A 25,862-nucleotide genomic window follows, 5' to 3' on the forward strand; every position below is an offset into this window, starting at 1 on the left:
TTCTTCCAGTATCTGAAGGGGGCCTATAAGGATATCAGAGAGGAACTCTTCCTTAGGAACTGCAGCGATAGGACAAGGGATAGCAGGTTTAAACTTAAACAGGAGAAGTTCAGATTAGATATAAGAAAGAAGTTTTTTACTGTGAGGGTGGTGAGGCACTGGAACAGGTTGCTAAAGAAGTGGTAAATGCTCCTTCCCTGGCAGTGTTCAAGGCCAGGTTGGACAGGGCTTGGAGCAACCTGGTCTAGTGTGAAGCATCCCTGCCCATGGCAGGAGTGTTGGAACTAGATGATCTTAAGGTCCTTCCCAACCCTGAGTGCTCTATGATTCTATGATTACAGTGGAGACAAAGACTAGTTTACCTTTATTGCTAATCCAGCTGGAGTTAGCTGCTCAATGTTTCGTTCATTCAAACAGTCTTCACCCATCAAAGAAGTGAGGTGCTGCAGGCATTCTGCATGTCCCCTTGATGCTGCTACATGTAACAGGTTGTTGTCACACTCATCATGGATCTTATCCAGATTATCTGCAGCTAAATGCGGCTGTTAAGAAAAGCATTATGTTAGTTACAGCTAAGGATAAAAAGATATACGGAATATTTAAGCCTCACATCCCAAGACACAAGTCAAACACAAAGATGTTTCCTCACAGGAATGTTCTTTAATAACTCAAAATCAGAAGCTTTTCACCTCACTGTATGCAAACTGGCTACTATTAACAGAAGGACAGAGATGGGGTTTGAATTGGCTTGATTCACTTGTAGTTTCTCTTTTTCATGCAACTGTCATACAATTGTCAGTGCAAGATCTTAAGTAGCTTTAAGTCTTTGTACTAGTTTGATCAATTAAGTACCTGCGAAAATACCTACATTTTCATAATTTCTGTCCATTTTGTGTTTGGTTTCTCTTTTTTTTTTTTTTTTTTTCCATTATATTACAGAACTATAGAATGCTTGAGTTTGGAAAAGATCACCAGGGGTCATCTTGACACCTGCTCAAGCAGGGTCGCTGAGGTTTATGTCCAGATTACTCATGAATATTTCCAGAGAAGAAGACTCTGCAACCTCTCTGGGCAACCTCTTCCAATGCTCAGTAACAAAGTTCTTGCTTGTATTCAGATGGAACTTCCTGTGTTTTAGTTTATACCTCTGGTCTTTCATCCTATCATGTGGCACCACTGGTAAGAGTCTGACTTAGAAAGATATTGATGAGTAATTGAACAGAAAACAGCTATGATTCCTAAAAAAAAAAATTCCTGATTAATTTTGCTCATCACAAAAGTGGCAGCTTGCATTAAGCACCATCTAAAATGAAGTTAAACTGCATAATAGAACACGTGGTACAAATGGTACCTTGTTTCCGTTAAAAAAAAATGTTGGAATATTTATGTATACATACTACACATTTATGTATACATACTACACAACCATGAGCTAATACATTATTTCTTCTCAAATGTAATTTTGAGACAAAACAGTAAGACTGAGAAAATCCAGAAGGAAAACAGAAGACGGAAGATGGAGTTAAGAAGTAGAAGTAAGTTCCTAGAGGTGTGCAGACTTGCAAGAGTATAGTTAAGTTAGTCTATTTCATGCAAAATTTTCGAACTGTTTGGGAATAATATGCATTTTCTTACTACCTACCTGCCTATGGTGACTTCTTTTTCCTCTCTCTGCTCCTATTTCAGAGTGAATTTAATTTGCTTCTATTTCTTACTGAGCAGTCTAATATTGTCTTGTGCCTCGGTATAGTCTTTGAATATCTGCTTTTGTTCTTGCTGCTACATTAACAGCATGCCTCTGTGCTTGAGCTAGACTGGTAAACAGAGAAGCTAAACAAAAATCTAACAAAACCAGTTCTTATACATACACTGTGCCTTCACCAGCTGCCCTGAGTAGAAATCCCATTCTCTGAATCACTGTGCTCACTTAAATCTAGTTACTTCGGAAACCATCATTGATAGTGTCTGATCACCGTGCTAGAATTTACTAAAAAATTTCATATGGGTCAGAGGCCAATGAGGCTTCAGAGAAAGCTCCTGCCTGTGAATGCTGCAGCAAGAAGACAGCATGAAAACTCCTGAATAATAATCAGAATACAACAGAGGCACCTCTGTTTCCATCATCAGTCTCTAAATAACTAAGGTAAATCAGCAATAATTATACAAAGCGACCCACAAATGTTGTAAAAGGATGAAGATTTAAATTCAATATTTAAGTGAATCAACAGGTAAAACTCATGCCTTCTATAACACTTCAGTGTACTACATACACTAGCAATCTTGGTAGTCTTTACATAAAACTAGTATCTTTGTTTTGTTACATATTTGATTTAAAGACTAAAACTTTCCATTTGGAAGCCCATATGCTCAATTATGAGGAAGCACACAAGATAAAAAAGGCAGAATTTCAAAATATGTGCTTCATCAGCTTTGCCGGCTTAATAAACCCCATAACCTTTATTCTTCTTGTTTCATGAAAAAGATGATACTTACCAGTAAAGATATTTGGCCTTCCTTTACAATATTTAAGATGCTCTTAATTTTTTTTCCCTCTTCGCTTCTCTCTTCTGGGCCCCCTACACTGTTCCAGTTCATACTCAGTTCCCCTAGCTGCTTGTTTTCTGCCGCTGCTGTCTGCAGGTGGAAAGTCCTCAGATGGCAGTTTGGCATAGTCTTCTCAGTTTTGTGAGCATGAGGATCAACAAATGTCCTGCTGAGGAAGCCCTTACCCTGGGCTTCGGATTCATGGACTGAGCTACACTTCACTAAAGGCTGGGAAAGCTCTAATTCTTCTGTTAAATGCTTGTGCTGATCAAGGACAATAGGCTGTGTTTTTCTCAGCTGAGAGCCTTTCACAGGAGACAGCACATAGAACTGCATGCTATTAGCAGGCGAGCTCTCTGTGTTCCCTGCAGAGCAGGTCTTGCTGCTAAGACCATTCACTGTTGAACACACACCCAAAAGTTTTTTCTCAGGAACTACCTTTGTACAAGGAACAAGTTGCTGGCTTGATTTAATATAAGGCACATCCAAAATTTCATCCATATCCAGGTCATAGTGCTCCAGCTCCCCAAGCATAACAGCAGGCTCAATGTTTTTGCTTTTAAGGCTCTCTTCTTCTTCTGGACTCTGATCATCATTTGGAGAGGCAGACTGAGAATCACTACCTTTCTGGTATTCTCCCTTCTGATTCTTGCAGTCATCACTTTCATTGTTCTCAGAGCTTTCTGGCTGATGCTTTAATGGGGAAACCCTCTTCACTGGTCTGAATTTATTGCACACATCTGCAATTCCTGATGGTTTTTGTGCATTTCCAATAAGAGTTGAGACTCCACAGTTCCAGCTGCTGCTGGAAACTAGAGAAATTGAAGAATGTGATTTAGAAGTAATTACTACCAGACAGGTGACATGATACAGCATGCTTTAAAGATATACTTGGCCAAACACTGGAAACAAGAATTTAATGATGAAATGCCACATTCATATCTAAGCAGCTTTAACAGCATCTCTATCAAAACAAATGAAGAATTTGAGACTCCAGAGAAGAAACTTTCTTCAAACAGGGCATGCATTGTAATCAATTACAAATAAAGTAGTTCTAATCATGTAATGGTCATCAATAAGAGCTTAGTGGTGTTTACAGTGGTCTTGTCCACTGGAGAATGGTCAGAAGGAAACTTATCTTTGAATATAATTACATGATGGGAAGCAGGGAAGAAGGGGGAGTGAGACTCTTCTCCACAATGCCCACTGACAAGAGAAGAGACAATGGGCTCAAAGTGAAACCCACAAAAATCCATCCTGAACACAAGAAAATGTTTTTTTTACTGTGAGGCTGGTCAAACACTAGCACAAGTTACGCAGAGAAATTCATACAGAGTTTCCATTTGCGGAGATACTCAAAATCCAACTGGACAGCCCTAAACTTAACCTGCTCCAGCTGACTCTGCTTAAGGAAGGCTTTTGAACTACATAATCTCAAGCTGTCTGCCAATCTAAACGATTCTGTGAGTCTCTGATCTGAAAATTAACCCTACTTATTCAGGCATGATGCTTCCTTTTCCATTTCTCTCTATGCTGGCCTTCTCTGCCAAGCTTTCCATCTCTTATATATATATATAACCTGTACACACACACGCACTCCCCACACACATACATAGCTCTGGGCATTCCAGACCATTATTTCAGTGCACTGCAGGATCTGGAGTTTGACCAATGAATCTGATTAGCAGATGAGAAAGGGAGCTCAAGACACCTGAACTCTTAATCCTACTGAACTTGAACTTAATCCTACAGAACTTGCACTCTTTCACACAGACCCAGAACTCTGACACAGTTTTCCTTATTTTGTCTTTTTTTTGGTTGAGGGACAGCATTAAAACCACTAAAGCCTTTAGGCAGTTTCTATGCCCTTTCAAGGTACACTAAGAGTTAATGCATTCTAAAAGTCAAGAATACTGTTTAAACAAAGCAGATGTATTACATATGCTAAGTGCATATCAGTGGGATCTAATTTGTGGTCAAAACACACAATTTGCCATGAACACCTTCCTAAGGAAACATATATACACTTTCAGTGCAACATTAATGTCTGAAGTAAAGGATTAGTATGGCTTAGTAGTTACAGATGTCTGAAAATTACCTTAATGCTTTTGGAAACACTTAAGAATACATTTCCGAAGAAGAAATAAAAATAAAAATAATTAAAAGGCATGTAACTTAGTGGGCCAATACAAAGAACACACTGTACTGACCTATTCATGTATTGTATAAGATTCTAGGTTCAAAGGCCTACACTTTTATGTTGGTTTTATTTACATGTGAAATTTTTTCCAAGTGATACAGGGAAATGGATACCACATGTTTCCCAGCTGTTTTGCTCTGACAGGAACTATTAAGCACTCAGTATGGAAATGAATTCTGTCTGAGTTTTATGAAAACACTGCTTTCAACACAGGGGTCTAGACAGAGGAAAAGGCATCAACATTTTGTTTGTTGTCACTTTATTTAGGCTTACATTTATTTTGTTGCTTGGCTTTCTCCACTTTCTAACCTTAATAATACATATTTACATAAATCACTGATGACAAAATTGTAAAATTGGATACTGTGAAGAAGGAATGGCATTTGTTACAAATCTGTCTTGGATCATTGTGAAGTCATGTATTTCTCTTTTCTTTCATTACAGTTAGAGCACAGTAAGGTACTTCCACATTTTTCGCTGTTTTTGTTCCCAACCCCCCTTTACAAACATTGTTTTTCCAGAAAACAAAGTAGAATACAGAGAATGGTTAGCAATATTTTTACTGACTTAAAAGACATATTCTTCACTTAACTGGGGTGACGAATTTACACTGCATCTAATAAATTATTAGAATATGGCATTTAACCACACAGCAGTAGGGAAGAAAGCAAATTAGACTGCTAGACACAATCCTTCTTTGTGCTGTTTTCTACTTGGTTGCTGTACAGGCTGCATCAGTGCTTAAGCAATAACAAAATGGTTGCTGCCTAGAGAGCATTGAAATCATAGGCCAGACTGGATAAAGGCATGAGTTGAATCTCTTCTACTCTCTTTTCAGACGCTTGTTTCCTGAAGAAGCAAATCAAGTGCTGCCTATGCAACAAAGCACCAGCGCAGCAGGAGTCATGTGAGCAGCTGCTCCACAGGAAAAACCTCTTGCTCATCTCTCCATACTTATGAACTTGGGCAGAGGCCATTAAACATCTGGGTCAAACAAGTGCTGTTTTGATTCTTTTACAAACAACAGTAAAGGATTGTCTTAGTTTAAGGAAGGTAACTAGAATGCAGAGCAGCTATCCTGATTCCAGAGTCTGACAAATAACTCTGGTATAATCTTGGATAAGCCACATCTTTTCTGTGTACCGATATCTCAAATGTAAAAAAAGTGATGACAATGTTTTTTGCCAACTAGGGTGTCAAAATTATGTGTTTAACTTTTATGCACTAATATGGAGATTTGGACAGTGACATTGAAGTAAAATGAGAGAGGAACATAAAAACTTAAGAGACTTCTTCATTCGTATCAGTAAAGAAGGATTGTGCGGCTTTATAGACCAGAGGTGCTAAACCATTTCCTTTGAACAAAAGAAAATAGTATCTGATGAAAACCTGTGTCAAATTTGAAAAGGTTGTTCTTCACCATAAATTGTGCTCTATGCTCTCCTTGAAGATGAGAAAAGGCAAAAGGTGAATAAAGAGGCCTGAATGATTGTTTTTAGTTTTTGTATTTGTTTATTTATTTACAGGTGTCTCCTAAAACTACTGGGGGTTAATAATAAGAAAAGGGCACAATCAGGGAGTAACTTCTCTTGCAATTTATCCACTTCATTAGATTTTATTTTAGGAATCCATCTTTACCTTGAAGTTTCTAAAAAAAAAAATAAAATCCTTATAACATGTTTCCAATTGGAAGCATCTGTTGACTTCAGAGCATTTTTCAACATCATCTCTGTATCTAGGGCAGAGGGAAGCAAGAGGGGGAATTGTATCTCTTACATAAGCATCTGTAGAATTATAGGGTAACTATATGAGTTTTGTCCAACCACAAGGCTACCTCACGCACAGATGAAACTTTACCCTTGTGACAGGCAGTTTCTGTGATACTTAAAACCTAATGCCAAACACCAGAATACTTTTAAATTGTCCTGAGTATAACAAAAATAACAAAAAATTCAGCTTTTACTTTAGCTTTATAAGGAAATTACCACTGAAATTCATTGCTGGTGTGCATACAAGAGCCTATCTCCCTGGCATATGGGTACAGTAACATTCTTTAAATGATGTTTTCATGAAGTTTACAGCACTGGTAACACAAATAGGAGGTGGCAAAAGGCTGCATATCACACATCACTATCATTACAAAATGAACTGAACATACTGCAGAGTGGTATTTGTAGATGTTGCTATGCCAGATCTTCATGAACCCAGAATGGCTCACATTCAAAGAGCACTGACTGCCTGAGGAAATGGTCAAACTCGTAACAGTGTATTTCTATCTCCATCACTACAGACTCATTTAGGTTTATGCTTTGACCAGTGTTTTGTAATGACAAATGTTGCTGTTGAACAGCTGGGACATACAACAGGCAGTGGTGTTGGCAAGCAGGAAACTGGATGTAAAGATCTGAGTCATTGGCAGATAAACTGGCAGGTAAGTCCATGTTGCTTTACTAGATCACTTTACACCCTACACACCAGTCTAACAGGAATGAAAAACAGCATCAATTCACTCCTGTTCTTCCATAGGGGGCAACCAGTGATCCCCGTTACTATGCTACATCCCTCAATGAACCTCTTGAGCCTTTTCAGCTTGCTGCCTCTGTTCCTTCTCAGGATGGTCCAGAGCAGTATCTTATAGTAAACTGCACTGAAAGACTGTCGAGGGGAAAAACTGTATGCCTTCCTTTTATCCAAACATTCATCAATGACACCTAATGGCCTGACCTGCATCCAGGCTGTGCTATCTCTAAACTCTCTGCATTTCAAACTTTTTTTTCATACTTGTGCAATCAGTAACCATGGTAAAACTGAATAATGGAGAACACTGCACTACATGAGCTCTTGTAAGCCCACAGGCTATGGTAAGACTACCTACTGATGTGATGAGTTCATCATGCCTAATAGATTTTTCAATATTCCATGAACCTCTGTGAGTTGAATCACAGTTATATGGATGAGAGATGAGCAGGAGCAGCCAACAAAGCTTTACCAAAGGAAAATCATGCCTGACTAATCTTAGTGACCTTCTATGTTAGAGCAACTGCATTAGTGGACAAGAAAAGAGCTACTGATGTAAACTATCAGCTTCTGTAAGGCATCTGACACAGTCCCCAACAACATTCTTACCCCTGATGTGAAGAGATAGGTTTGATGGATAGTCACGCCCAAAAGAGTTGCAGTCAACATCTCAATGTCCAAATGGAGATTAATAACAACTGGTGTTCCTCACTTGTTGTGTCAGGGGTTGTGCTGGGACTGGTACTGCTCAATGACTTTATTAATGACACTGACGGCATAATTGAGTGCATCCTAAGCAAATCAGCAGAAGACACCAAGTTGAGTGGTGCAGCTGGCCTGCTTGAGGGAAAGGATCCAGAGGGACCCTGTGCAGGCTTGAGGACTGGGCTTGTGTGAACCTTATGAAGTTCAACAAAGCCAAGTGCAAGGTCTTGTACCTTTACAATGAGGGTGATGTGACAACGGAACACATTGCTCAGAGAAGCTGTAGCTGTCCCATCCCTGGCAGTGGTCAAGGCCAGGCGGGATGGGGCTTGAAGCAACATGGTCTAGTGAAAGATGTCCTTGCCCATGGAAGGGGGGGTTGAACTAGATGATCTTTGAAAGTCCGTTCCAATGCAAACCATTCTCGGATTCTACAATTATATAAATGAGAACAAACTCTGCTAGGTTGACTCCGTTGCTGCAAAGGCCAAATGCATTCAAATGATTTTCTTTTACCTAAAACTCTTCCTCCTTGCTTTAAAAATTCACTTGTGGAGTTTTCTTCACTTTCCATCATCATCATTAAGGAAGCTTGCAATTTTCATTGACAACTACCTATACCTATTAAATATTTTTTTAAATGCAGTATTTGACTGTATTGCTCACGTACTAGATAATCATTTAGGGGCCTGAAAAGTTTCACATTCAGAGTGTTACTGTCCTGTGAAAGAAATTCTTGAGCTTCTTCCCTGTGATATGACTTCAGCACAGACTCTTGAATCAATTAAGACTTGTACTCATTCCAGGTCCATTTAGAGCACTGTGATTCTGACTTTGTATATGGACACTGAGCTGTTGTCTACACTAGGGAAACTTTTAGAAAATTCATCACAGCTATTAACGTAAATTTATCCCCAACACTGGCAGCAATATTGGGGCTTCAAGCGATGGAGGAAGGGATGTGCCTTTCATATAAAAGCATAATCAAAACCAGTTCTGAATATCTATTTACTATTAATATCACTGAAATAATATTTAACCATTTTAACTGAAGGTGGCACTGTTTTACAGTTTTAATATAGGAATAACTTCCAGAAAAATTTTAGGTTCTTCAATGTAAGCTCTGTTGCATAAGAATTAAAGAACCCTGCACAGGTAAGAACAAAGAAGGTTTACTCCCATTTAAGTAGAATTAGAAGCTACTCTAAAGAAGAAAGAAAGGATAAACAAGGTAAATAATAATTCATCTTTTTAAGTAACAGTACACTTTCCAGGAAATTCAAACATTAATACAAGACTCAGTGAACTAATTATTTTTTTTTACCTAGGGATGAGGAAGAACAACACAAAAGCTGTCATTTCTAACGTAGAGAATATAGAAGAGGAAAAGAAAATATCAAAATAAATAAATTGTGCGTCCCATTGTCCAGACTGATCTAATGATGTGAAAGGGAAGTACTAAGTAAAGTTCTACTGAAAAATCAGAAGAGGTCATTCTAGCACAAAATGTGCAAAACAGGAAGAGGCAGGATGCGAAAATAAGGTAGAAGAGGAGCTTATACACAAGCATCACAAGTGTCACTGCGATGATACTAATTGTTTTTTTTCTAAGAAAATTCTTCAGTATTCAATCAATAAATACTGCACTGTTTCAGACATATTTACCTGTGAGGTATTTGGAGCACAACAGTGAAATTTATGCCATTTAACACTGCTTCCAGACCAAATTTTGCCTTAATTTTTCTTATAGCTAAAAAACTAAAAAGAACTTTAGACAGAAAGTGTGTTCAATTTCATATTCACTGATTTATTCCTTTTTCTCAAATAGGAAACAAATCTGAATAATTCTGTGAATGACAGCTATTTTGGGAATGAATAGAGTGCAGAAGGATAACTGCTGGAGATTAAAAATGAACTTCCTTCCTTTTACCAACCTTTGAATAAAGATTTAGAATAGGATGTTGTCCTCATTTGAGACATACATTTAATGACAACCAAAAGTCATCATAGGTCACAGAATATACTTCAACAGCTATATGGCTCAGTGAAGCTTTTTGAACACAGATGTCTTGCACCATTTGCTCATGGGGCCTTATAAAATCTGCCCAGAAAGCAAGCAACCAATTTCATGCTTAATAACAAAAGCATAAAGGCCCGATTTCTGTTTCAGTTCATCATTCTACATTAGTTAATGCTGGAAACTAATGGACAGGCTGGCTAACACTTCATTTCAGAAAAATTACTCAGATCTATTTTTAAACTACACTCTAATTTTCTATCTTTGAAGATGAACAATGCTGACCTTAGTGGTTAATACACTAGCTAAGAAGATAATTCTTTTGAAGCATGATGGTAGAGAGAACAACTACCCTTAATCACGTTTTAGTTGTGTGTAAACCAGGATGTGCCCTGTAGCTTTTCTCCAATTTCATGTATTTTTTACCTTGTCATCTGGGGCTACTTTGGCTCCAAAGGTCCCTTAGAATTTTCCTGAGTCAGAATTCCCTAAATCCAAGGAAGAACGCAAAGGAGTCAGGACTGAGATTGTAATGACTGCATGACTTCCATACACATCTTGCAAAAGGGTGAGGAAGGAACCACATGACCTTCCCACTGGTACAGATCACTGGCCAGTGCTGTCCAATATAGGGAAGTGACAGTGCAAATTTAGGCAGGAAAACCTAAAAATGCACCATCCCTGGCAGCGTTCAAGGCCAGGTTGGATGGAGTCTTGAGCGACATGGTCTAGTGTGAGGTATCCCTGTCCATGGGAGGGGGGTTGAAACTAGATGATCTTAAGGCTCTTCCAACCCTATTCTATAATTCTATGATTCTGTGAATATGGAGGGAAGGGTGGTGGAGGACAGGGGGAAGACTGCAGTAGAATGAGACATGAAATGGTAGAATGAGACGAGGGACTGTAGTGATGATAGGGTTAAAACTTAGGCAGGGGAAGTTTAGATTAGATATAAGTAAGAAGTTCTTTACTGTGAGGGTGGTGAGGCACTGGAACAGGTTTCCCGAAGAAGTGGTAAATGCTCCATCCCTGGTGGTGTTGAAGGCTGGGCTGGACAGAGCCTTGGGTGACATGGTTTAGTGTGAGGTGTCCATGGCAGGGGGGTTGGAACTAGATGATATTAAGGTCCTTTCCAACCCTAACTGTTCTATGATTCTGATTCTAAATTGAGAGGGGTGAATCAGGGGTCCTCTCCCTTTCTGCTTCTTCCTTGCATCCGCCTGCAGCAGATAATACTGCACATGCTATCACTGCTGTGCCATAAGTGGGCAGTAACATGGCAAACAGGTATGTTAAAGGGAGCTTTGCTTCTTTTTATTGCCAAGGGCAGTGGCACACAGTTGTGATGACCTGGCCTTTAATGACTCTGTAGAAGAAGTAGCTCCCAGAAGCTTTTGACTTAGTTACACACCTTGGCATTTAGAACTCTCTGAAAGGAAATAGAGAAATAAAAGTTCCCAAAGTATATCACAGGTCTTAAAGCTTTCTACCATCCCATAAATTCCAGGTCTTGCATTTCTGTTATAAAAGTGTTTGATGAAACAACATTAATGGAAGATCAATTAAAACATCAGAAAACGCAATAAACTTTTCATAGCTCAACAAAAATGCTCCTCTCACCAATTCATTTCCACTCCATCAAAAAGAGAAAAACAAAAGCGGACTAATCTGATTTAAAGAGTGAAAACCAACACTAAATGCACTTTTTGTCGGGGGAGGGGGGAGGTCTCCAGCTGGTTCTCGTATATATGCCATGATTCTTCATTTAGTTTACACTATTAAACTAAAAAACTCAGCTTTAATCTTAACTATTACAGTGCGCCTTAGAGTAGATTCTATCATGTAGCATCCTTGATACAGTTTCAGACTCTGGCAAAACATCATCCCTCAAACTGGTCATGGCCATATGGGTAGTAAATGTATCCAACATTTTTTCATTGGCGCCTACATTATTACATCTTGTCACCAATGGTTTCTCGGGTTTTCAAGTAAATTGTTGCATATACTGTGGTTTGGAGCTGCTGAGATGAAGCCCTACATTTATCTGTATACAGCCAAATCCTTTTTTTGAACTTTTTTTCCTTCTAATGAACTAACATCTGTTGGGGGGGGGGGGGGGGGGGGGGGAGAAAAAAAAAAAAGTCATGTTTCCAGAAAGCTGTACAAAAATGAGAGAAAACAAAACAACAGAACACTGCCAAGAAGCTATTGTTGCCAAGTAGTACACGATACAAAGCAGCCTAGAAAACTATGTGTGGACAGAAGTGGGCATCATACCTGATCTGTCTTCATTTTGTGAATCACACCTTCTACACAATTCTGGAATGGTCTTGAGAGAAGTTACAGAATACTGTAAAAAAGGCAAAAATGCATATGAAGTAATTAATTAAAAAAGATAAAAAAGTAATGTTGTGCTCACAGCCTACATCTACCAACCCAGGGGTACTTCCAACAGACTGATGGTCTTCTCAGGCTGTGCAAGAAAAGTAGATGACATCTGCTTTTGTCACCCACTTTGAGGGATGTCAAACAGACTCACAAAGCTACAGCAAATTGTCTCCCCACCTCAATCTTCTCCTTCCTGTTGATCACCATGATTCAAATCACAAACACATTTTATATCTTCATCCTTTCCATGGGATGCAAGATACCATGAAGGTGAGAATAGATCTAGACTTCATAGTAAATGTCAAGCTTTCCCAAATCAATATGTAGAAATAATGCAGGATATTTGCATTATATTTAGACAATATTTTGTATTTGTAGAGATCTGATTTCAGAGGGGTATCCATGTACATACACATATTAGATGACAGGCTCATTTCTCTAACCTAGGCTTTATTAAAACACACTTGCATTATTACTTTGATGTGATGGGATATGCCTGATATTAATCAGTATATTATTCTCTGAATAAAAAGGAAAAAAAATGGGGATGATGTATGTATCTTACTAAAGAGAAATCTTTTTCTTATAAACTTGTGGAATATTCTTGGTAAGACACATGATTCAGCGCTATAAAGCTACACATTCTGACATACAGAAATTAAGCTACTTAATAGCAAGCCTTCCTTAATCAAATGCTTAAATGTTACAGGAATCTTTACTTAAACAAATGAAAATCATTATGCCTGTGAAAGATCAATGGCTTTGCTCATATTCAAAAAAACCCTATTAAAACCAGTATTTTGGAAACACAAAACTGCATTTAGGGTTAGCACAACTGAAAATTTTTAAGGAATATATAAACACCATATGTTTTCAAAGAAACAGATATTTTTAGCTGGTATGCTATTGATCAACGAAGCAAAACAACTACGTAGAAAACCACATAAGCTTTCCATACAAAAAATAAATGGTCATGCATTTTCCTGCTTTTTGCTGACAGTTTGTCATTCTGAGTTTGATGTGCTTCTGATCACAATTGGCAATCTACTTCAAAACAAGCTGAAGTTAACCTCCTGTGACCAACTGCAGAAGTAATTTACTTCTCCAGCACAAGTTTAAGACTGTTGCTCAATCAATTGTAGTTATTTTATTAAGCCTCAAAAACCTCCCACTTTTTCCCTTGTTGGCTGGCTTCAGGGATGTATTGAGAAAGCTTAACTACAACAAGAATCTTTCATAAGTATTCCCAGGATCAATACTAAACTTATTAATTAAAATGGGTAGCGGCACACCACAGAACTATCCACTGATTCCAATCCCATTAAATAACAGGTAGTCTACTAAGGTTGTGGCTGCAGGATGTGACAGCCTAAAACAACAAAAAGCACGAGAACAAAGACAGTGAGAAAGATGCTACGAAATACAAATTAATATGAGTTAAACGTACACATGCACAAACACCATGTGCTGTGCTTCACTTTGGTTATTGTTTAATAATGATTGAGCTTTAAGCTATACATCTTGCTATTTCAGCACAAAGACTCAGAAGGCAATGTTGAGCTAGTCTAGTAAGATTCTTAAGAGAATCCAAGGAACATGTCTCCAAGGAATATGGTAGCTTCATAAGACCAGCTGGTGCAGTTTAAACTATTACACAGTTTGTAATTCAATTAGAATGAGGCCTTTTGTATTCCACTGCTATGTGTTTTGTCAGGCAACCTCAAAAAACAGAAAACCATTTTTCTTTTTGTCTTTTTTGCTATTCTTTCCTGGAAGAACAGATTTTCTTTCTGTTTCGACACTGCACTAAAATGTATCCAGTTACCACCTCCGACCACCAAAAATCTATTAAATGTTATAAGTTTCATTATGCATTTTAATCATATTGGTTTGATTTCATTAACAGACTTCCTCCCACTCACCTCCGTCAGTCGGTGCATTTACAATTCTGCCATCTGTGTTTTGTGGTCAAGATGTGGAGAACTGGCTTTTGATCCAGGAAGCAACTAAAATTGCTCTTTAAAGTGGACTTCTCCCAACCATAAGCACAATCCATTGCCAGCTCTTCCCTCTAGAACTACTTTCTCTCACACACTTATCTCCAGCTCTGATAATTAGTAACATTTGTTAGCTTTTCTTCAACAAAAAATTTTAACGTTATCAGAGGTATTGCAAAGGGATTGAGATTGCAACCCTTCCCTGGAACAGAATTTTAGAACTAATGCTTATTCAGTGGCATTTAAAATAGATTATTTCCCACTCTTCATTTATTAATTTTGAACTACTCTACATACAAAAATAAATGCAATTTCTTACATTTCACCATTAGAATAACCAAATCAACCAGAGCCAAGGGCCATGCCCAAAGGCATGACAATGTGAGAGCTAGGCACATGAGGTCGCTTCCATAGTCAATGCTTACTGTGATCTTTTGTATTTAATCAAGTGTGTTGCGGTTGATGGCTAAATTCAGTAACAAAATTAAAAGCTTCTTCCCTGGCTTCTTCCCAGGATAATGAATGTTAAAGGTTTGAGGTTTTTTTCTATGTCCAACCTGAAATAGTGAATTTCAGTAAATCCCTTAAGATCCTTGTAACATGGAAGAACAGGATCAACAGCAAGCAAGAAATAAAAAACAGCAATAAGTATTCTATGCAAATGCAAGATATTCCCAATTTTCTTTAACTGTGTGTTGCTTGTTCAACTGTAAAAGCCTGAGGAGTGACCCAGCTCCTTCCACTGCCAAGGAAGGATGACAGCAGGCTCGGGAGGTGCCCTGTGCCAAGTAAATGGAAGGCCAGATCATCAGCCATACTCCTGACCATACATAGTTCATACCTGCTCTGTGAGACAAAGGTTGACTTGAAGAAGTTTTCAAGCTGTTTCAAAATACTTAAAAAAATCAGTAGCTGCTTAATTATGTTTGAATTAACTTACTGCACTCACATTTCACAAGCTTTCAGATCAGGCCCACTCCTCCACTGGCACCACTGAGCCAGGCTTTTATTCATGCAGAACTATTTGAATGATCAGAACAATAATATACACACTCAACCCCAAACAGTTTATAAATAACTAGCACCAGGAGCTCTGATTATGACCAGGGCATTTGGCATTATTTCAGTAAACAAAGAAATAAAATAGCTTAAATTTGCAAAACCTGCCAATAGAATTTTAATTAAAGGATTAGGAAACCTTCAGGTAACCTTAACAATAGCGTGCAACTTATAGGCAGGAATAAATTTAAGGGGAAAAGCAGGATGTTTTAAACTTTTAGTAGTGTATCTACCATTTAACGCAACTTATATGTTGCAATTTTTTTCTTCCTTTCTGTGAGTAGTTATTCATGAAGAAATAAATGAAAATATACAGCTTGGTTGCTTAATGTCATTGCTTCATTGCAGACAGAATGTTATTTTTGTTTAATGTAAACAGGAGTCCCAGAAACCTATTCTGATGTGTCAACCACAGTCAAATATACTGTGGATATTGGCAGAGTACCATCTTAATTTCCAAATAAGCATCTCATTTGCATTTCAGGGCCCTGAGGGAATTGGTAGGGGTGGTTGCTGAGCCATTCTCAATCATATATTGAAAAGTCATGGCAGTGAGGTCAAGTCTCCAGTGGCTGGAGAAAAGTAAGTATCACATCAATTTTTAACAAGGGTAAAGAGGAGGACCTGGGAACTACAAACCAGTCATCCTTACCTCAGTGCCCAGTCAGACCATGACAAATGATTGAGACAGCCAACATGGCTTCACAAATGGCAAATCGTTCCTGACAAATCTTGTGATCATCTATGATGGAGTGACAACAGCTACAGATGTCATCTACCTCAACTTCCATAAGGCCTTTCACATGGCTCTACACAACATCCTTGCCTCTAATTTGGAGAGGTATGGGATTGATGTATGGATGGTTAGAGGGATAAGAAATTGGCCATGCCCAATGAGCTACAGTCAACAACTTAATCTCCAAGAGGAAACCAGTAAGGGTGGTGTCCCTTTAGGATGCATACTGCAACCAATACTATTTAATATCTTGATCAATGACACAGTGGGATTGAATGCACCCTCAGAAAGTTTTCATGTAACACAAAGATGGGTGGTGTAGTTGATTCACTTCAGGGAAGAGATGCCATCCAGAGGGAAATTAACAGGCTCAAGAAGCAGGCCCATGCAAATTTCATGATGTTCAACAAGGTCAAGATTCTGCTCCTGAGTCAGGGCAATCCCCAGTATCAGTACAGACTGGAGGATGAAGGGATAGAGAGCAGAAAAGAGAACCTGAGGATACTGGTGGATAAAAATTTGGACATAAGCCAGCAATGTGTACCTGCAGACCAGAAAGTTAACTGTACTTGGGCTACACAGCATTCTCCCCCTTGACTCTGCTCTCGTGAGACCCCAGCTGGAGTATGGCACCCAGCTCTGGGGCCCCCAGTACAAGGAAGACACAAACCTGTTGGACCAGGTCAAGAGGAGGGCCATGAAAATGGTCAAAAGGATGGAACACCTCTCTGCATCTATAACACTGGGGAAATGTACAGTTTCATTTTCTAATGCACAAATGCATTAGACATTTGAAACAAAAAAAAAAGTAACAAGCCCATTTACATATTTATTTTCCTTTTCAAACAATTTCCTGTCTATTTTTTATGTCATTTTGGTTGGAAGGTTCTACAAGGGTCTGGACTATAAACAATGGCTTTCTAATTCAGGTACATTTATAAGTGCATCTTTTTAACAGCCTTCTTGCTGCCATTATTTTTAGTCAATACTGTTCTGCACTGGATTAGAACCAGACGGCTAACAGGAACAATATAAATTGCTAATACTGATGCTATGCAGCTGCTCCTTCCACATCAGGCTAATGATAAAATGTGAAGGTCAGGTATCTCTAAATTGTATGTGGTGAGATATGAGTAGAGCACTAGCACAACCAGGAATTCTCTTGTTAATCTGGATTTTTGCAACAAATCCTTTGTTCTCCTACCTGCTAAAGCAAGGAGTAAAACTGAAACCTCTATAATTTCTGCTGGTTTTTCATTCAAGGTTCAGTGTCCAGTGAAAGAACAGCCTATTAAAGCAGGCAGCCTGAGCTGTTCAGCGGAAAAATGAGTAACCTAACCCACCAGTATGCAGCAACAGCCACAATGGGAGAGACATGGAGAGGTTACATCTATTACGTTTTACAGTTTTACAAAACTGAGTATAGAAACAGATAGCAGGACATGATCTAGCATATAGGTGCAATAAAAAGAAAGTTGCCCAGCACAAAGTATTCACTTAAGATTGGCTCATTGTCTTCTAATATTTTGGACATTTGCCATACTCCTTTTTAATAAAAATTCAACATTACAATAGGTTAAAAAAAACCAATCCTCTCCAAAAGGAATCTGTCTGTGAATAAAGCATCTGGAATCTTTTAAAATGAATCAAGAGTCCCAAATGTTAAAGGAAAAACAGGCCCTTAATTTAACTTCTTTTTTTTAAAAAAGAAAGTATAAAATTATGAAAATGTGGAAGTGATGGAACACTTTCTTTGATCTGAAAACTGAATTAATAAATTATCTTCTAGTGGATTTAAGTTATGTATTCAAGCCCATTGTTAAATTGACATTAAAAGTATTATCAACTCTATTCTACAAAAGGGAGAAACGCTAGCAGTAGGAGCGTTATCATAATAGAATATACTGTATCAGTGCTTCCTATAAGAACCACTAACAATGAAGGTGAACGCATTTTTGCTTGCAGTTACAGCTGCAGTTGTTTTAATTGTGACACTAAGGATCAGTGTTGTCTGTGAATCCCTGGAAGTCTTTCTGCCTCTTTCTTCACCGTATCACAGGTACATACATCACACGTGTTGATAAAATCTTGTTATATTTGGAGACGGCTACTGGAGGAAAGGGCAGAGCAACAACTGATTTGGAAAAGGAGCAATTCAGAAGTAAGAGAGGCAGGAGGTTTTTTACAAGTTAAATACATTCAGTTAAAAACAAGGTAAACATCATTTTGGTATCTACGGCTAGCATCAGAGTGCATATAACTCGTATGAGACAGCAGAGTAGACAAGCAACCCAGAAATATAACTCTCTTATTAATTTGATTTACAAGCAATTTTTAGTACCTGGAGGACAGGAATCAAGATTTCCTTTAAAAACCACATTATTTTATTCTAAATTAAACTTATTTAAACATTGTTATATGAGGAGTAAAAAGGAGTATGGCTTCCAATAAGAGTGTAGTTTGTTATATCAGGATTGAGATATCTAAGAATACCTCAACTTGAACAAATAAAATAAGATTTGTACTTACTGATATATCATCACTAAAATCTATTTCATCCAAATCAAGGTATTCAGGGGCTTCCATTATTCTTCTATGGACATTTTGGGTGAGTCAGCATAGTAGTAAAGACCTAATTAAGAAAAAAAGAGATTGATTGTCTACTGAAGAGCCAAAAATTACACAGAAATGGTTTAATATAGTTGCTAAATTACTGAAAATGTTTAACTTGTATAGTCAAGTCTTTCACAATTTAATACTAAAAGCTAAATGCAATTTGCCGTCTCTACTCTGCATACCATGAAGAAGCCTTTTTAAAATTTAAGGGAGAATAATACTTGAACTGGAAGCCAAAAATACTTGATTCAACGTCACTCAGTCCTTCCATAAGTTCATTATAGGTGTAAAGACCTAAGCTGTTGAGCATCCTCATAAACCCTGCAATCATACCTACGTTAGTAATGTACCTTCCTTAAGGATGCTATTATTTTACTGGCCTGAACGCAGCAACTTCTGCAACTATAGTTCTCCTCTGCCCAAGAAAGTAGGGAAGAATTGAGAATCATGCTGTGCACAGAAAACAAAATCCTATCACACCTTATCTCCACTTACAAGCAATCAAACACATAATGCAGTCCGTGTTTTATACATGGGAGATTTCTCTCTCCTCAGCCTGTGAGTGCACTTCTCCCAGAAGAGTAACCAAGGCAAAAATATAATTACATCAATGTGAACTTATTATCTGTGGCCTTAACCATTTCCTTACACGAAGGTAGAAAGAAGAGAAAATTCTTTTGCAAAGCAAGAAATCTGGGTGGAAAGGGAATACGTAATTCTGAATAAGTTGGAGCTTAAACAATCAAAAGACCAAAGACAATAAAACCCTCATTACTTGCTTACTCCTAACTAGAATGAAGGTGTGCATTATCACTACAGACAAGTACAACAGAACTGCACAAGGAAGCTGTTTTAAAGGAAGCTGAAAAATAAAATCACTGCATTTTTAAATAATGTCAGGCACTGCATAAGTGTCAAGTGTTATTATGAAAGCAAATTAAAACCTTCTAGTATTTTTACATAACAGAAGGAAACATCTGAAGAAAAAAAAAAATAATACAAGTTCAGTTTATTCATTTGACAACTGCCAAGAAATATATTCATGAATAATGAAGTCGGCTGTGTAGGTCTAAATAAAAACACTGTGTGAAATATTCATATGCAGTTAAGAATGTCCTAGGAAAAGGGAAGAAAATGATTTTCTGCAGGTGCTACTGGCAAACAAAACCTCAGTTAATGTCCTTCATAACACCGCATCCACAGAGAAAGATGATCTTAAGACACCTGTTCTTGAAAAATTATTAGAAGAACCAAAAGGCAAGCTTACAGTTCTAAGCTGAAAGAACAGAAAAAAGCAAATTCTTATTTCTTCTTATTTCTCAGAAAGTTACTGAAAGTAAAATATTATTCAGCATCATTTTCTTTCTAAATGAATGTGCTCCTTTTGGCTAGGATAGAGTTAATTTTCTTTATTGTAGCATGTATGGGGTTATATTTTAGATCTGTGCTGGAAACACTGTTGATAACACTGGGACCTTTTCATTACTGATGAGCAGTGCTTACACACTGCCTTCTCAGCCCACCCCACCAGCGAGGAGGCTGCAGATGCACAAGCTGGAACGGGACACAGGCAGGACAGCTGACACTTGACATGCTTATGAGGTGGGCTGATGCCAATCTCATGAAGTTTAACCATGCCAAGTGCAAGGTCCTACACCTGGGTCGGAGCAATCCCAGGCACAGCTACGGGTTGGGTGGAGAAGAGATTCAGAGCAGCCCTGCAGAGAAGGACTTGGCGGTGTTGGCTCATGAGAAAATGAACATGAGCCGGCAGTATGCGCTCACAGCCCAGAAAGCCAACGGTATCTTGGGCTGCATCAAAAGGAGCGTGACCAGCAGGTCAAAGGAGGTGATCCTGCCCCTCTACTCTGCTCTCGTGAGACCTCACCTGGAGTATCGTGTGCAGTTCTGGTGTCCTCAACATAAAAAGGACATGGAACTGTTGGAACAAGTCCAGAGGAGGGCCACAAGGATGATCAGGGAACTGTAGCACCTCTCATATGAAGATAGGCTGAGAAAGTTGAGGCTGTTCAACCTGGAGAAGAGAAGGCTGCATGGAGACCTCATAGCAGCCTTCCAGTATCTGAAGGGGGCCTATAGGGATGCTGGGGAGGGACTCTTCATTAGGGACTGTAGTGACAGGACAAGGGATAACGTGTTAAAACTTAAACAGGGGAAGTTTCGGTTGAATATAAGGAAGAAATTCTTTCCTGTTAGGGTGGTGAGGCACTGGAATGGGTTGCCCAGGGAGGTTGTGAATGCTCCATCCCTGGCAGTGTTCAAGACCAGGTTGGACGAGGCCTTGGGTGATATGGTTTAGTGTGAGGTGTCCCTCCCCATGGCAGGGGGGTTGGAACTAGATGATCTTAAGGTCCTTTTCAACCCTAACTATTCTATGATTCTATGACACCAACTGACCCAGGGGATATCCCACACTTTATGGTGTCATGAGCAGTATATGAAGCTAGGGGAAGAAGAAGGAAGGGAGGATACTGAGAATGATGGTGTTTATCTTCCCAAGTCACTATTACACGTGATGGAGAGCTGCTGCCCTGGATATGGCTGAACACCTGCCTGCCCATGTGAAGTCCTGAATTTGCTTCACTTACTGACCCACGAATTTTCTCACTTGTACCCTTTCAATTCTCTCCCCCATTCCACTAAGGGGAAGTCAACAAGCAGCTCTAAGGGGCTTAGTTGCTGTATGGGCTTAAACAATGACAATGAGAAAGAAGAAAATGCGGTGGGGGGAGGGAAGCAGATAAAGGGAGGATGGAAAAGGGGGAAAGCATGTATTTTCTTTCATACATTAGGGTATTTGTGTTCCTTGCAAAAAGAGAAGGAACTCCTGGGGAGGAGAAACTGGGGAGGAAGGCAGCATCTAAGAACCACCTCAACTACCTGTTGCTGGCTTTTATTGAGACTGTTAGACTTCAGTGAAGCAGTGAGAAATGAGATGGATACAAAAAGATAAAAACAGTATAAAGCCCTCAGTCAGCTCAATATGAGGAAACAGAAGTAGCTAGAATGTGAAACTAGTCAGAAGCACAATTCCCAAATGCTAAATTTATTCTTAAAGGGAGCCACTAAAATCAGTCAAAATCCCTGTAATGAGAGGAATTAGCTGTTGTGAAAAGGCATGACATATTCAAGTCTACAGGTTCTTTTCCACATTAAAGATTTTGCTTTGTTAACAGAAACATAGAATTTCAGCATTTTTTTTCGGTTTATGCTTTAACATGTTGCATTTGGGTGACATTAAAGCTTACTTGTGGCAAAGTGCACTGCCACTTCATTGGGTTTGTGTAGCAACTTTTGTTAACAGGGTGTTACAGGGGTGGTTTCTGTGAAAACACAGCAGAAGCTTCCCATGTCAATGCCAACTGACTCCAAGACTGTCCCAGTACTGGCCAAAGCTGAACCCACCAGTGACAGTGGTAGTGCCTCTGGAATAACACGCTATGCCTGAAGAAGGGGAAAAAACCCTGCTGCGCAACAGCAGCTGGGAGAGAAGAGTGAGAATATGTGAGAGCAACAGCCCTGCAGACAGGAGATGGAGACAATGCTCCAGGCACTTGAGCAGAGATTCCCCTGCAGCACATGGTACAGCCCATGGTCAGGCAGCTGTGCCCCTGAAGCCCATGGAAGTCCATGGTGGAAAAGATTCCACCTGCAGCCCATGGAGGACCCCACACTGGTGCACAGGGATTCCTGAAGGAGGCTGTGATCCCAGGGGAAACCCATGCTGGAGCAGGGTCCTGGTAGGAGCTGTGGCCCTATGGAGAGAGGAGCCTGTGCTGGAGCAGGTTTGCTGCAGGACTTGTGACCTCACAGGGACCCAAACTGGAGCAGTATGTTCCTGAAGGATGCACCCCTTGGAAGGGACCCACGCTGGAGCAGGGGAAGAGTGCGAGGTGGAAGGAGTGGTAGAGACGACATATAATGAGCTGAATGCAACCCCCATACCCTATCCCTCTCAGCTGCTAAGGGAAGAGGACACACAGGAGTGAAGTTGAATGGGGGAAGGGAGGGGTGTGGGGAAGGTGTTTTAGGTCTCATGTATGTTTCTCACTATCCTGCTCTATTTCTAACTGGCAACAAATGAAATAAATTTACCCCAAGTTAAGTCTGCTTTGCCAGTCTTGATCTCAGCTCAGGAACCTTTTAATCTTATTTTCTCCTCTTGCCCTGTTGGGCATCCGACAGTCAAGCAAAATCAACTTACCACAGAATCCCTCCACAAAGGTAAAGGCTAGCTGTCAGTTTATCACCATGACTACCAGCTCAAACCAAGTAATTAAGCCGGTTTTATGAGCAAGGTAAGTGCCAACTCTGTATATACTATCTTACAAAAATAACAGGATTGTAGAATCTACCCAGTACTATTCCATAAGGTGATACGTGTGAAGTATGAATGAGAATTAAAATATAAAAGTTTAAAGGTTAAAGACATAAATAGACTATATCACATGCAAAGAACCTAAAACCAAACTACAGCTTCACTAAGTTTCAGTTTTTCACTGGAATTAAATGGATTAAAAACCCCTCATCAGTATGTTTAAATCAATGAAAGAGATAAATAAAGCTACTCTAAGAATGTCACACAACAAGCCAGAATCATGAAGTTATTTTGCAGTTAAAAACTGATATATTCAAGTTAAAAAAAAAAAAAAAAACTGCATAGAGAACTACTATTCCTCATTACCACATATCTCAAGGTTTTAGAACAAAAAGATCTCAACCTTTCAAACTTCTTATTTAGTTCTAAATTGCAAAAAACCATTAAACAAAAAAAAAACCCAGCTGCATCCATCCATGGTTGACAAAAGGACTACATTTTAGCTAAAGGTGTACAAAACTCCTTGTGCCAGTCCACAGCCTTGCAACATTACTTCCCCAAAATGTTACCTTCCATCTTCTCAAAACATAAAGACCATGAAACACACAAAGGCTGAAGAGAAAACTGGTAACCAAAACAAACATATTTTCTCTATGGAAAACTTATTTTTCTGAAAATAGTGTTCAGTTATATGTAAAGAAAGGGCAAGAGAGTTATGCATTCTGTTTGCTGTAAGATTTTAATTTCTTACTTGATGAGGTAAAACTGCACAGCAACTCAGGACAAATACTATGACCAAATATGATTTCCCATGAGTGTGCTTGGAGTCTAATTCAAGGGGTGCACTTTTTTTGATACAATTCAACATAGTAGAACTATACCATATATAATTCAAACCATATGGTAAGCACAGTGCTCAGAGTTGTGACTATTTTGAGACCAATGCTGGCTGAATCCAGCATATCACCAGAAGTATAAACAATCTGAACACCACTCACTAGCAGATCATAAGCACAACTGTTCAAATCTAGGGTAAAAATAAGTGCAATCAGAATTGCAACTGCCAGCAAAGAATGACATGAGATGAATAATCTATTTCCAGCATTAAGACCAAAACAATACAGATGACTGTCTCTAGCCAGCCAGCAGAAATGTCTGATCAATTTTCCTAACTGTATTATGGAAGCTAGTCATTAAATTTCCCACAAAATTTAATCCAGAAAAGGGCATTTCTTGTCTGGAAATTTGGCTTGCAGAGGGACACATACACACACATTTACATTTTATACAGGTAAAAGAAATCCTATTTCCTCTCAGAATTCACAGCTAAAAGAAAGAAGCTGCATAAACATCACCCATATGTGCTCAAGAAAAATTGCTTTTTTTTATAGTTACATGAAAAAATTTCACCAGGAGGAATAATCCAGCTAAAAATTACCACACACAAATGTGGTAATAGTATTGGTATAGTAACATATTGCATATGTTGCACTGCAACAGATATTAAACAGTAATTAGGTTGTGAAATAAAGCAAAAAGAAAACCCCAAACTCACCCTTCCCTTTTTCAAACAGCAGTAGAAATCCTTTTTTGTTTTTCCAAAACATAGATTTTGTCTGCTCTTGTCCTTCTTAACTAAAGTAGTTGTCTGAACTCAGTTCCTGTTACTGACGAATATTCAATACAATTACGTGAATGAGGAAAAAAAAGGCACAAAGAAAGCAATTCCCAGTAAAATGATAATTAAAAAAAAACAACCAAACAAACAACACAAAACAGAAACACCCCAACAATTATGTATTAGATACAGAAAAACAAATCCATCAATTTCTGCAAACACTAAACTTCCACACTACACTGAGGGTATGCATTACCTAGAGATGAAATGCTTACACTGTTCACAGATTTCTTTTTTAAGGTAGATCAAGACTTGGATTTGTCTCACCACACAGTCTCAAGAAAACAATCACCCCAACAAGGGGTTGATGAGCCTTCTGAGGAAGAGGAAGACTGAATGTGGGAAAGGCAGGATTGCTTTAAAAGCCAGTCCTCATGCTGACTTTGTATTATGAAGCCAATGGGCATCGCCTTATCCGTACTAAGGCACATCAGGCAAGAACAAGATCATACAGGTGAACATTTGCTGTCTGTCAATTAACTGAGTGAATGGAGAGACTGGCATGGCAGGTAGAAAGCAGGCAAGCATCTGTTTTTTGTTCTGTCTGCTCAATGCAAAACTGTGGACTAAAAAAAATAACTGATTTGCCCTTTGCAACAAGGCTGTAGCAAATACGGTAGCTTTGAAAGGAATCTGATCCAGTACCTCAGCCAAAAACAGTCTTAGTGCTCCACATGAAAGACTAAATCCAAGAGGGTGCACAGGAGAGACACCCTCTATTGAGCCAAAACAAAATAACTAATTAAGAATGCATCATTTTAATTATTTATGGATACATAGACAACAAGAACAAATAATAAAATAATCTGCTGTCAATTGAACGTCTACTTTGGTTGTAACTCTAAGAAATCCTGCTAAATGCCACAGGGGATTTTATTTTCCACATCTCATAAATCTCAGAACTGCTATACCAAAATATTTGAGGATTTACTTAAACTTTTAATTAAATATAAAGTAAATCAGATGTAAATACTTCTACGGTGGTTGGCAAAAGGCTGCTTCCTTAAGCACAGTTAGTATTAAAGATTTAGGCTTTAAACATCAGAATGCCATGATGGTTGCTTTT

The 25,862-nt window shown here is 38.7% G+C and overlaps 1 protein-coding gene across 4 annotated transcripts in view; it reads right to left on the reverse strand.

The window, feature by feature from the left end:
• The window catches only part of SNCAIP (synuclein alpha interacting protein), an 85,446-nt gene that overhangs the window by 31,826 nt on the left and 27,758 nt on the right, over positions 1-25,862 (reverse strand). For all 4 annotated transcript variants that reach the window (XM_062604525.1, XM_062604524.1, XM_062604526.1 and 1 more), the window contains 4 exons: positions 18,693-18,795; positions 12,261-12,333; positions 2,494-3,356; positions 363-542 (listed from right to left, as the gene is read on the reverse strand). In XM_062604525.1, the coding sequence (XP_062460509.1) occupies positions 363-542; positions 2,494-3,356; positions 12,261-12,333; positions 18,693-18,749 (1,173 nt within the window). In that variant the 5' untranslated portion in view covers positions 18,750-18,795. The remainder of the gene's footprint in view (positions 1-362; positions 543-2,493; positions 3,357-12,260; positions 12,334-18,692; positions 18,796-25,862) is intronic.

Source organism: Pezoporus occidentalis, unplaced genomic scaffold (genome assembly GCF_034315485.1).
Source record: "Pezoporus occidentalis ecotype Australia unplaced genomic scaffold, CSIRO_AGI_Poc_V1 ctg86, whole genome shotgun sequence".
NCBI classification, from domain to species: domain Eukaryota; kingdom Metazoa; phylum Chordata; class Aves; order Psittaciformes; family Psittacidae; genus Pezoporus; species Pezoporus occidentalis.